The sequence below is a fragment of the Archocentrus centrarchus genome, chromosome 2, assembly GCF_007364275.1.
Source record: "Archocentrus centrarchus isolate MPI-CPG fArcCen1 chromosome 2, fArcCen1, whole genome shotgun sequence".
NCBI lineage: Eukaryota > Metazoa > Chordata > Actinopteri > Cichliformes > Cichlidae > Archocentrus > Archocentrus centrarchus.
Genome location: NC_044347.1, coordinates 9931393 through 9944662, shown reverse-complemented (window position 1 = coordinate 9944662; position 13270 = coordinate 9931393). Strand labels below are relative to the sequence as shown.

Below are 13270 nucleotides of genomic sequence, written 5' to 3'. Positions count from 1 at the left end.
TTAAAACCAGGTTAATAAATAAAAGTCCAGTCAAATGGTGTCTCCAGGCCATGTTTAATTTATAAAAACAAAACAAAAACAAACAAACAGATCAAATAGTTAACAACAAAAACCAGAAAATACTAAACTTTAGTGCCTGTATGATAATAATCTTTTATTTGATACAGTAACTATAAAAATACTGCCTTCAAGTAAAATGTAATAGTTTCAGGAGGTCTGCAAGCTTGTGTGTTTTTTTTTCAAAGGGACTGAATACAGCATGCAGCTCTATGTGGCTTCCACTCAGTCAGCGCGTCGACTTCACAAGTTCTGAGCAGCAGCAACACAATTGTCTCACATTTGGTATGTTTCACGAAGGTTTTCATCACTGTCCTACAAATATGCATGTTTTACACAAGGAGTGTGACAAAATATCAATATGATAAAAAACAAAACTTTCAGCTGCTCTGTTATTACAAAGGGTTACCACAGCAGGCAGGGGGGTGAAACATTAGACAGTGAGGTACAACAAATCAAAACTGAACAGCTGAACGGAGTTAAACACGTAGCTGATTTCCCTCTAACACATCAAGTACTGTTGAACTGCTGCACCTCAACACTATCTTGGACCAGGTATCAAAAGACATTAGTGTCCTTAGTTCATGAGATTGTCAGCATTTTTTTTTTTTTTAATTTATATTAAAAAGGAGGAATCCCCTCAATCTAGAGCTGACAGAGAGATGCTGAGGAGTCTGGCCCTTCACAGAATCCAAATCCTGGACAAACAGAGTCAGTGAATGTTGTGTAGAAGGTGTGGAGGTGGATCGGTGGGTCTGAGGAGACTCTGTAGAAGGACAAAGTGCCAGCAGGCCAGTCCAGATACACTCCGACTCTGTTGGAGGATGAGGTGGGCGGAGGATGTATGTTTCTCATGGTTTTATTATGCAAAGCGTAGTAACTGTCTTCACGACAGTACAAGCTCCAGGAGTGCTCATTTGCTCCAAACACACTGTCATAATTTTCAGTTTCTTTGTAAGTTACTGCTATATTGACCTCTCTTTCCCATTCAACCTCCCAGTAACAGCGTCCAGTCAGACCAATTCTACATCGCAGCTGGGGCCAGGCTTTATATCTCTCTGGATGATCAGGACAGGGCTTCCCCTCATTCAGCGTCATCACTGTCCTATCATCTTCAAACAGGAAGAGATATCTGTGTGCAGTGTTTCGGTCCAGTTTGAGCTCACAGTCATCTGATTAGAAAAAAAGATTTCAGTCATTTTTAGTGATGTGGAGAGAGAATAAACACACAGGAGACTCTGAGCAATAACTAATCACCTGAATTAATCTATCAAATAAGTGATGTATGATGGGAAGCTGGCATTTAAGGCCTTATAAACAAAAAACATTGTCTGCAACATCTTTAGAAGATCCTCATCCAACATTTTTATATAGGTGGCAGGGAAGCGTCTATCACCATAATTCAAGACAACAGATCAAAAGACCTGAGCCTTTATTGTCCATTTCCTACTATTATCACCTTCCTATAATAATTACCTTTTTTTTTTTTTTAGGTTTTTCAGAAAACACAAAAAAACAACAAAATATTGAAACTACAATGATTTAGGCAAAAATAAAAGTTGTTAAAAAATTACTTAGGCCATTATTTTAGGAGGGTGACAATACACAATAACAAAGATCACATTGCACTTCCTGCACATCCTGATCAGTGTCAAATTCCTATTATCAACTTGACAAATTCTTATTATCAACTTATTATCAACTTAATATTTCTCATTGTCAAGAGCAGCTCTGAAACCAGGGGATTAAACATTAATTTAAGATGAAAATACAGACTTACACTTCCTCAGGCCTGGTTTCAACCATTGAACTCCTCTTGGGGAAAGCCTGCAATAAAGAATTTACATTAGATAATGCAATCCATGCTGAAATATGATTATAACTGTCAACATTAGTTTTTGCATGCACCAAAGCTCTCTTGACCTGAGAGTTTCCAGCCTAAAATGTGGGTCCATCTGCAGAGCAGAGAGGAGCTTCACTCCTGCCTCTCCTGGATGATTGTAGCTCAGATCCAGCTCTCTTAAATGCGATGGGTTTGACCGAAGAGCAGAGACCAGAGAGGCACAGCCTTCCTCTGTGATCAAACAGCCAGACAACCTATTAAAAGCACACACAATAGGTCAGCTACGAGCTCCCGCAACAGCAGACAGATACTAAACAAAGTAAGCTGATGTACTGAACTTTTTACACTCTGAAAAAAAATGTGGACTCCTTCATTCTGCTGTTTTGTATACTCATTTTACTTCAAAAAGTACAGAATATGGCAACAGAAAGAGAAAGCCTGTCTGTGACTCGAGGGAGGAGACATTTACATGTCAATACAATAACTGAATACAGTTCTGCATCAGAAATGACTGACTTGTGAGTATCTATGGATATCAAATAAAAATAGCCTTTGTGTTATTTTGTTGGCAAGTCTATAGTTTTTTTTTTTTTTAAACACAACATAAAATGTGAAATCTTTCCTCTCAGCCAAGTCACTTGTCTTCTAAATGAAAATATAAATATGATCTGCTGACCATGTGAATGCTTCCTGACCTGAGAATATCTAATCTGCAATGTGGACTCTGCAGTCCAACAGAAAGCAGATTCACTCCTGAGTCCTTCAGGTCGTTGTTACTCAGGTCCAGCTCTCTGAGATTACAGGACCTCGAGCTGAGAACTGAAGACAGAGCTTCACAGCTTATCTCAGAGAGGTTACACCCACTCAACCTGAAAAATCAAGAAAAAACATTTTTAAAATAAGAAAACAACGTGAAAGAGATGTAAACTAACTTTTTAACTCTGCGAATACATACAGAGCTCTGTTGGAGGCTTGGACCACTGGCAGCATTCTCAGAAGAGCCTCTTGTGAAGCAAAGTATTCTTTCAGGTCAAACACATCAAGATTGTTTTCTGATGACAGTAAGAAGAAGATCAGAGCTGACCACTGAGCAGGAGACAGGTTATCTGTGCAGAGTCTGCCTGAACTCAGGGACTGTTGGATCTCCTCCACTAGAGAACGATCATTCAGGTCATTCAGACAGTGGAACAAATTAAGGATTCTCTCAGTTGGTAGATTCTCTCTGATCCTCTTTTTGATGTGTTGGATCACTTCCTGGTTGTTCTGGAAGACATTTCTCTCTGTGAGCAGCTCTCGAAGAAGACTCTGGTTTGCTGAAAGTGAAAGACCCAGAAGGAAATGGAGGAACAAGTCCAGGTGTCCATTTGGACTCTTTAAGGCTTTGTCCACAGCACTCTGGTAAAACTGTGTCTCTGCACATTCTCTCATTTTAGACTTATTAGAAGTTTGTTGTTCTTTCAGCAGATTGACTCCAGAGTTGATGAAGGTCAGATGGACATGAAGAGCAGCCAGAAACTCCTGAACACTCAGATGGATGAAGCAGAACACCTTGTCCTGGTACAGCCCTCTCTCCTCTTTAAAGATCTGTGTGAACACTCCTGAGTACACTGAGGCTGCTCTGATATCGATGCCACACTCTGTCAGGTCTGATTCATAGAAGATCAGGTTGCCTTTCTGCAGCTCATCAAAAGCCAGTTTTCCCAGAGACTCAATCATCTTCCTGCTCTCTGGACTCCAGTGTGGATCTGTCTCAGCTCCTCCATCATACTTGACCTTCTTCACTTTGGCCTGAACCACCAGGAAGTGGATGTACATCTCAGTCAGGGTCTTGGGCAGCTCTCCTCTCTCTCTGGTTTTCAGCACATCCTCCAGAACTGTAGCAGTGATCCAGCAGAAGACTGGGATGTGGCACATGATGTGGAGGCTTCGTGATGTCTTGATGTGGGAGATGATCCTGCTGGCCTGCTCCTCATCTGTGAATCTCTTCCTGAAGTACTCCTCCTTCTGTGGGTCAGTGAACCCTCTGACCTCTGTCAACATGTCAACACAGTGAGGAGGGATCTGATTGGCTGCTGCAGGTCGTGTGGTTATCCAGAGGCGAGCAGAGGGAAGCAGCTTCCCCCTGATGAGGTTTGTCAGCAGCACATCCACTGAGGTGGACTCTGTAACATCAGTCAGGATCTCAGTGTTGTGGAAGTCCAGAGGAAGTCGACACTCATCCAGACCATCAAAGATGAACACAACCTGGAAGTCTTCAAAGCTGCAGATTCCTGCTTCTTTGGTTTCAGTAAAGAAGTGATGAACAAGTTCCACCAAGCTGAACTTTTCCTCTTTCAGCACATTCAGCTCTCTGAAAGTGAATGGAAACATGAACTGGATGTCCTGGTTGGCTTTGTCTTCAGCCCAGTCCAGAGTGAACTTCTGTGTTAAGACTGTTTTCCCAATGCCAGCCACTCCCTTTGTCAGCACTGTTCTGATTGGTCCAACTCTTTCAGGTAAGGTTCCAAAGATGTCTTGGCATCTGATTTCTGGTCTGTCTGGTTTCCTGGATGCTGTTTCAATCTGTCTGACCTCATGTTTATCATTGACCTCTGCAGTCCCTCCCTCTGTGATGTAGAGCTCTGTGTAGATCTGATTCAGAAGGGTTGAGTTTCCTGCTTTAGCGATCCCCTCAAACACACACTGGGAATTTTTCTTCAGCTTAGTTTTTAGTTTGCACTGGCATGTAGAGGCAGTTTCTGTATAATAAAATAACAAGCACATTCACAGTGATTGGATAAAAAAAAAGTCAAAATTAATGATGCAATTAATATTAAACATGTAAATTTAGGGCATTTCACTTCATAAAACCACTCTGATAAACGAGTATTACTACTGTTTATTTACATTACATACTGTGTGAAGTATAATTACTATTTATTCAACAGTTATTAGTCAATCAGTGTAGTAAGCACTGGAAAGTAATTAACACTGGAGTATTCAAAATCATTATAAATTTATAATGAACACTAATAAATACCAGAGTTTAAAGTAAGTACAAAGAATTAGCCCTACAATGAGACACTAGTCAACGCCTTCCAAGAACATTAGCACCCAAGCTCACTGGACAAAACTCATGACTCATGACTCATGACTACATCAAAAAGGGTTAGGGTGCTTTAAAAGGGAATGTTTTGACAAGAAAGCAGATGCCAAAAGAGCTGATGTTATGATAAAAAACTAGCATACAAATGTAGATAAGAAATAAAAAGCAGGAAGGGCTTGTTAATATAATTTTGATTATCTGGATCTATAAATAGGCTTTGGAAAATGATCTTACTGCTCTGCAGACGGTCAGCGAGGTTCTCCTGTTTCATGGACATCAGGAAGTTCTGTACAATCTTCTTGAATGGCTCTATGCTCCCACTCAGGTGTTTGTCCTCATTGTCCACCACCTCTTTTAGCTCCCTTTGCTTCTCTAAGCTCTCTGAAGTTAGGACCTTCACTAACCTCTTCAGCTCGCTCTTTGTGAACGTGATGATTTTCTCCTCAAGGAGCTGAAACAGAGAACTGAGTTAAACACGTGTCTCAAAGTTCGCATCTCTTTTGCATAGATACAAACACGAGTGGTTTGAAAAAAAAATCTGTCATACAACATGTACAGACCATAAATATGGCTTCCAGCTTCTCAGTAGCTCTGGAAAAAGAATAAAAAAAAAAACACAAAATGTATTAAAAATGTAAACGTTTTTTTTTTTTTATATATATTTTTTTCCTTGTAACCAGAATGAAACTAAATCTAATCATAAACTGTTTTAAGTAATTGAACCAGAAGTGTTTGTATTTTTATTTTGTTTGTTTCTTTTTCTTTCTTGGTCATTGCTATTTTTTCACCCGTACCTTTCACTGTAAAGGTCGTGTCCATTTTCAAAGCTGTCAGGTTTAAGCATGAATTGCTCAGCCTTCATGGATGCGGAGCTGCTTGGAGAAGCTGCAGTTTCCTGCTGGTCACTAGAAAAAAAGATTTTGGCACACCTTTGTATCTATTTTTTAAAGGGCACATATCATGCTTTTAAATCCTTCCTTTTCATATGTAAATCATTCACTTGTGGTCTATATAAAGTAGAACTGCAATGCTTTGGTCTGAATTTCTCGTTATTGTAGCTCCACAGATCCCTCATTTTCCCCTGTTCTCAGGCGCGTCTTAGAGCAGCTCATTTTGGTGCGGTCTCTTTAAATGTGAATTTAAAGACCTCTCCAGGTCGCAGAATGTTCATCTCCACCAGTTCGGCCATTTTTGTAGTAGCAGTACGATTAGCTACTGGCAGAGAAACTAGGAGGACTGTCCCCACTGATGTGGGTACATTTCTGAGGAAAATAAAATTTAGCCAGGCACTTCAAAGAGGCTCTAATGCCAGGGGCAATGTAAGGAATCATGTGGGTTAATACACCCAACAACCGAACATTTTGACTTGTGTGTATGTCCTGCAAAACCAGTCAAAATGTCTTGTCTCAAGATCTTGTCTCAAGATGTGGGACAAGGAGTAAAAATGCTGAGCAGTCTTACATAAAGAAGGGCATCTAGTCACAAAAAACCTTCACATACAGAGCATTTGAAACTAAGCAACTATTGTATTTTGCTCCTTATGATTCCAACAAATCTAGAAACACTCCTAAATTTCTATACATTTTCCTGCATAATGTTGTCATCACCTCAACAGGAATCGCAGATTTTATTGGAATCACTGTTCCATCTTTGCAAAGCCATCCAATTGGTCCAGTTGGACCCTGTGGCAAGCTGGCTTTGACCCTCATATTTAACATACATGCTGTAGTGATAGGAAATTGAATTTTTAATAATTTCCTCTTCAAGTGCCTTTAACACCATCCAGCCCCTTATGCTTCAGGACAAACTGAACAGGATGAGAGTGGACCCCTGCCTGGTCACTTTGATCTCCAGCTACCTCACCAACAGGTATGTCAGGCTGAAGGACATCATGTCTGACATTGTAATCAGCAACACAAAGAGCACCTCAGGGGACAGTGCTGGCTCCTCTTCTCTTAACCCTGTACACTGCAGATTTTTGCTACAAATTTGAGCTGTGTTAGCACATCTAGGAAGGACACGTCCAGGCTGGACAAACTGATCAGGAGGACCGGCTCCGTGGTCGGTATGAAACTGGACTCTCTGGTGATGGTGGCAGAGAAGATCACTATGGACAAACTACAAGATATTATGGATGATGCCAGTCACCCTTTGCACACTGTCATCAGCAACCAGAGGAGCCTGTTCAGTGACAGACTGCTCCTTCCCAAGTGTAGGACCAAGGCTGGACTGGTAATCTGACACACCGGGAATTTGTCTGGAGTCCTCAGGGGTTGATGTTGGATTTTTTTAACTCCCTTTTTTCTTTTTTCTAAGAGACGGCCCACAATTTAGAGGGGGCAGCCCACTGGCCCATCTTCAATATAGACAATGGACTGAACCAATCATCATATAGGACGAAAGCAGCCCCACCCTGCAGAGGGTGCAGAGAAGTTACATGCAAAGAAATTGAAGAATGTCACTGTAGATGTTACAAAATGTGTAAAGATCAGACATGTTTGCTGCTGTAGCCTCCACATCCTCTATAACAGCAATGCTCCAACAACAGCAGGTTGTAGGTGAAGGCAGCAGCAGCAGCAGCAGCAGCAGCAGACAGGGAGAGGAGCAGCCAGAGATGCAGACTTTGGAAAGGGAAACCGAGGGACAGAGTGAAAGTGTAGTATGTAAGCAAGTAGTAATGCTAGGATAATACATGGACTTTGAGGTGATGGAGGTAACGTTAGCTCTATTACATGAGAATGAAGAGCATCAGTATTTATTGGTATTTGCATACTTCCCAAAATCTGGCAGCCACGGTACCTTAATCTGATAAATTAGCAAACGGTCAAGGCCGAGAAGTGTTGGATGAGCAGCAAGTGTCCATTTTAGGCTACATCATAGCATTTTAGGTATTTCGGTTAAAGGTCTGTTGAAAGGTTGCACAGTAGTTTGAATTTGTAGCCTCTATGCTGGTTAAACATGTTTTAAAAAGCACTCAAACAAGTGAAATAACAGATTTTAAAACTGCTAAATAATAAGTAAAAGCTTTACAATTTAAGCATTACTAAAGTAAGTGTAAAAAGTATAAAAGTATTAGCAAAAGGTATGCCCACACTGAGTAAGAGTAAGACAGTGTCAAATGCTTTTAAGACATAGTTGTGGTCGGTCTAAGCCGAAAATGCCAGGGCCGATTTTTTTGTACCAGTCTAGCCCTGTGTAGGACTAACAGGCTGAAAAACTTCTTTGTCCCTCACGCCATCAGACTGCACAACTCCTCTTTTGGGGGGGGGGGGGTAACAGGAGGACAGAGGGGGAGAAGGAGCAGCAGCGTGAGCCTGACCACAACACAACATAACAAAGAAATACTTGGCTATTTTATTATTTATTTATTTGTCCATATGTTTGAAGCTGCTACTGGAACTTTAATTTCCCTGACAGAATCTTGCTAAAGGGATTAATAAAGTTTTATTTAATCTAATCTAATCTAATCTAATCATTTTAAAAAAATATGTTAACTGTGCAAAAAGCAGTGGGAGTCTGAATACTTTCTGGAGTGAAATTAAATGCAATAAACTTTTAACTACTTAAACCAGCGATTCTTCAGAATAATTTTCACTCCCACCTTTCACTGGGAGGATGGTGTCCACTTCCAAAGTTCTCAGGTTTACCCATGGATTGCTCCCTACTCATGGACACAGAGCTGCTTGGAAAAGCTGTTCTTTCCTGCTGAGCACTGAGAGAAACAGAATAGATACAATTTGAGTTACAGTTATACAACAGTTAGCAAAAGAGAGAAACTGGATCATATTTTCATAATTGTTTACATCCAAACATTTTTTTAGTCTGGTTAACAATTGAGCTGATTTAGCAAGCTAAAGTGAGGTGGGGAGAACAGGAGCACGTCAGGAGTGAAAATGTTTAGTGTTATAACACTAAACATTTTCACTCCTGCTTAATTTTTAAGGTGTTAATAAATTCACTGCAATTTTCACACTGTGAAAAACCATCCAGCTGGCTGGATTGGACCTTTTGGCTGACTAGTTCTGCCGTCAGGTTCTCACAGACCTTTGTATTGATCTGCTTCCTCTGTGTAGATCAATAGGAAAATTGCAGTTTTAATCATTTAGAATAAAATCTATAACGTGAAGTATACAAAAAGGGGAATCTAAATAACTTCTGATATGACTATAGATGCAAATAAACTTTTAACAATCTAAACAAATGTCTGATACTATATTTTTCTTTATGAGGCTTCTTCAAAGTCATTATTTCACTCCCACCTTTCACTGGCAGGATGGGGTCCATGTGCAAAGTTCTCAGGTTTACCCATGGACTGTTCACTCCTCATGGACACAGAGCTGCTTGGAGAAGCTGTTCTTCTCTGCTGAGCACTGATAGAAACACATGATATGAAAACTAAAACCGGGAGGAGGAAATTATACATTATATTTGTTTAGGTCCTTTTGTGTATTTCCACGTCATGTCAGATGTATGGTGTTACGTGTGGTTGATTCTTAGAAAAGCTCTGTCTGAAACATCCATGCAATAAATCTTGCATAACCCATGGTCTGCAGACTTTCTGGTTAGTAGTTCAGCTAGTCTCAAAGTAGCTCAATAAATGAATTTTGCCTTTACATCTTTTTTTTCAAAGCCTCAAAAAGCCTTCATAATTCACATATTTTAGTTGTTGTTTCCTCAACACCTGAGGGATTGTGAGATCAGTAATTGTACTTTAGATATTTATCAACTGACCTCAAAGAAGCACAGATTTAAGTCTTAAATAAATACAATGTCAAGCTAAACATTAACAAAAAAAGAATATGCCAACAAATCTATCTTATTTCTGTGAAAGTTGTTACATACTGTACATACAGCAGGTCTGCATTGTGGCTTTGGTGCAGATACTTGTAAAGGAAAAAAATTAAGATCTTTATTCATCCTTACCTTTCATTCTGGTGCCCATTGCCCAAGATGTTCGGTTTACCCATGGACATCTCACTTCTCACGGATGCACAGCTGCCCGGAGAGGTTACTCTTTCCTGGTGAACACTGGTGGAAACACGATTTGTCTTAAAATGCTAGTTCTTGGCAAAATAAGACAGGGAGAAACCCAACAAACAATGCAGTTTGTTATACTAAAAATACTCTAGTAAAACCATGCAAAATTAAATTAAAAATAAGTGGCCACATTTGTGACCTTTTTGAGACTATTTTGTCTCCATAGATAGCTATCTGTTGGACTTTTCTTCACTGAACTCGACCTCCCAACACTGTGGGAGCATTTTTAATATATTTTTTAATATATTTTTTTTTACCTTGATTTTTATAAATGGTAAACCTTTTTTCATCTTTTATTCCCCTCAGTGTTAGCTGTCCCATCCCACTGAGTCAAATCCCCTATGTTAAGTTCATTCTTGTGTGTGTCTCCCTGTTTAGATACGGTTCTCACTTCCTGTTTTATTTTGGTAGTTTGTCTATAGTGTCTTGACCTCCTACCCACCTCAAGGGTAGGAGAACTGATGAGGACTCAGGAAAATCTAAACCTTACACTAGTCTCTTGTTAGAAATGCAATGTTGTTTGTCATGTTGTAACTACAATATGCAGACGATGGACGGCAAAATGTGCATCTTCATTCACCACAGTGTTTTCTAACCCCGTTGTTTTATGCAGGTCATTTAAACAAGAACAGGATGTGAAAAATAAGGTTGGAAATTTAAAGAAATTAAACATTTAGGGCCAGATTTACTAACATCTGCACTTGTGTTGCATTTTAATCAGTGTTTGATTATGTCTGAGCACCAAAATTCAAACATGACCAAGATTGTTATATTTTCAAACATAAACATAAACAAATAAATTAATTAATTCTTGCATTTTGACAAGCAAATCAGTCTGCTTTTCTGCTGCTTTATCCAGGGACATCACAGAAACACAGCTGGCTTCAGGCTCAGGAGAATTTACCTTCTCGTGATCAAGCCGGTCATATAGACAAGAGAGAGAGAGAGAAAGCACCAGTGAGGAAAATTAGCTTTTTATTGCAGCTGGATGTGAAAGTGTGAAGCATGACCAAAGAACGTGTTAGCAAACAAGAGTGAATATCTTTATCTGTATATGCAAAAATCATTCATTCATAATTTGTAGTGTAGAAGTTGAGATAAACTACCTGTCCATGCTGGAAATCGCAGAAAAGCACTCTGAAAACAAGAGACAGAGGGGAAAAAAATTTCAAGCAGGAAACCAAAATCACAAATGAGCATTTCACATGAAAGTAATACAGTGTTACTGAGGTTTTACAATGCAGCCGCTTTTAAACCGTTTATTACCACCTTGCATTTAACAGGTAAACATCCACAAAGTTGATCACTGTTTAATTAGAACAGAATTCCTTTATTTGTCATTATACAGAATGCACAATGAGATGTATTTCGTTAATACGTCGTTGAAGGTGGTGGAAACATATAGGCCCCATTGTTTGGATTAAAGCAAAACAGATTAAAACGGAAACTGGGCAGTGGTGCAAAAATAGTTTTATTCAATCAATTAATTGTAAAAGACTAGAAAGTGTTTGTGACTTTCTCTTTTTGGCTCAAGTTTGTTCCAGACGTGAATGCAGACAGCATTTTTTCATTCATGAGCGAGAGCTGCAAAGCTGAGGCTTATTTCATAAAAACACAATGCACCACTGATCTGAAAGTGCTTTTGTTAATAAAAACAGCTTTCGTAACAGTTAACTGTGTTCCATTTCCAAACTATAGCACCTATAATTAAACTATTACAGATATTGAAAGCCTATATATCAGAAGGAAAACATCAGCTTCATTTTGTTAAATTTCGGCAGCAGGCCACAGACATAAGCGACTAATGATTAAAAAAAAAATGCCACAAAAGAATTAAACGGTGCACACAATTTATACGAAAATATTATTCTTAAATAAACGAAGGGAAGATAGCCAATCATTTATGATATGCAATGGTTATCAACAGAACCAGAAATGTCTAAAAAAATTTTTCACCCATAGAAAAAACGGCTCTTACACTGATGAAGTGAATACACTTGAAGCTGTTATTCTTCTACAAAAGAGTATCGAAAACAAAAACTCCGCAAAGTCCGCTGTTGTTGGAATGACTGTAACTCGAAGTTAAGAGGTTTAATGTTCAATAAAACAGAAAACGGTTGCAATACCTTAAAGAAGATCTAGCAGAAAAATAAGTGCGCCACAGGTTAAAAGTGAAAGCAAAAGCAATAAGGATGGGCGGGGGGGGGGGGGGGGGGGGGGGGGGGGGGGCGTAATGGGATGGGCCGCACTCCTCAGGGATTGTTCTAAGTGCGGCATGACACAAATCTGGCAGGAGCGGAAGTGCAGAAATATATTTTCTTCAACATATGACTGCACAGCTGCACTATCAAGCAAACAATAGTTGTGTTTTTGCTGCCCTGAGTTTTGACTGTTAGGCAACATGTTCTACAGTGTGCTGTCAGAGTCCTGTGAGTTTCAGTACAGATGTTGCTTCTTCGTTTTTGCTTTTAAAGTGATGCCGACTTTTTTGTATAAAGAATGTTTATATTTAGAATGATTTAGAATATACCTTAGAATATATTTTGTTGAAATATATAAATATATATTTTACTTAGCATATATTGTCCCCCTCCCAATTTATTGTCATTGCATATGTCACAAGTTCAGTGCAACGAAATGCATATTGTATCTAACTAGAAGTGCTAAATGTGAGGCCCTGCGTTTTGAGTTCTTTTAGTGATGTTTTGTTTTGCTGAATCTTCTGGCTGTGTTTCTTAGTTTTTCCTACAGTCTAGTTTCTCAGTCTGTTGTATTTTGGGGGTTTTTTGTTAATTATAGGTTATTCTGATTTTCCTGTGTTCCCGTCTTCCTGTGTCTCTGTGCTCCTCTGTGTATGTAGTTTAGGTGTTGTTGGCTTCTGTTTAGTCATGTTTAGATTCCCTTTGTGTGCCAGTCTCCTTATGTGTCAGTCTGCATTACTTCCTGTTTTATTTTGACAGTTATTTGTCCTGTGTGCTTGTGTTTTGCTTTACCTCCCTGAATCTCGTTAGCGTTATTCTGTTCACCTGTTTGCCCAGCTGTTTCCACTCACCCCTTGTCTGCTCTGTGTATTTATTGTCTGAGTTTTCCCCTGGTCAGTTGTCAGAGTCTTGTGGCTGTGTTTCCCTGTGCTCTCCAGAGCTTCAGACCTCCAGGAATCTTTTGTTTTTAGAATAGAATAGAATAGAATGCCTTTATTGTCATTATACAGGATGTACAATGAGATTGGAGGGCCACTCCTGTTCAGT

At 39.4% G+C, this 13270-nt stretch overlaps 1 protein-coding gene across 1 annotated transcript; it reads right to left on the bottom strand.

Annotated features, from left to right (window-relative positions):
• Nucleotides 1-35: 35 nt before the first annotated feature.
• Nucleotides 36-12197, bottom strand: LOC115797923 (protein NLRC3-like). Its single transcript, XM_030754504.1, has 13 exons — nt 12149-12197; nt 11129-11159; nt 9909-10013; nt 9245-9355; nt 8587-8697; nt 5780-5890; nt 5546-5576; nt 5220-5436; nt 2856-4638; nt 2596-2769; nt 1981-2154; nt 1838-1884; nt 36-1229 (listed from the first exon to the last, which is right to left on the bottom strand). The coding sequence occupies exons 2-13, from the start codon at nt 11134-11136 to the stop codon at nt 703-705; spliced, it is 3399 nt and encodes a 1132-aa protein (XP_030610364.1). The 5' UTR covers nt 11137-11159; nt 12149-12197; the 3' UTR covers nt 36-702.
• Nucleotides 12198-13270: the final 1073 nt, after the last annotated feature.

Bases quoted from the DNA above. Each gene is read 5' to 3' on its own strand.
- LOC115797923 (XM_030754504.1), bottom strand. The intron at 9,356-9,908 runs GTAAGGATGAAT...TGTTTCTATCAG, and splicing joins AATGGGCACCAGAATGAAAG to TGCTCAGCAGAGAAGAACAG. The intron at 2,155-2,595 runs GTCAGGAAGCAT...TGCTTTTAATAG, and splicing joins TGCAGATTAGATATTCTCAG to GTTGTCTGGCTGTTTGATCA.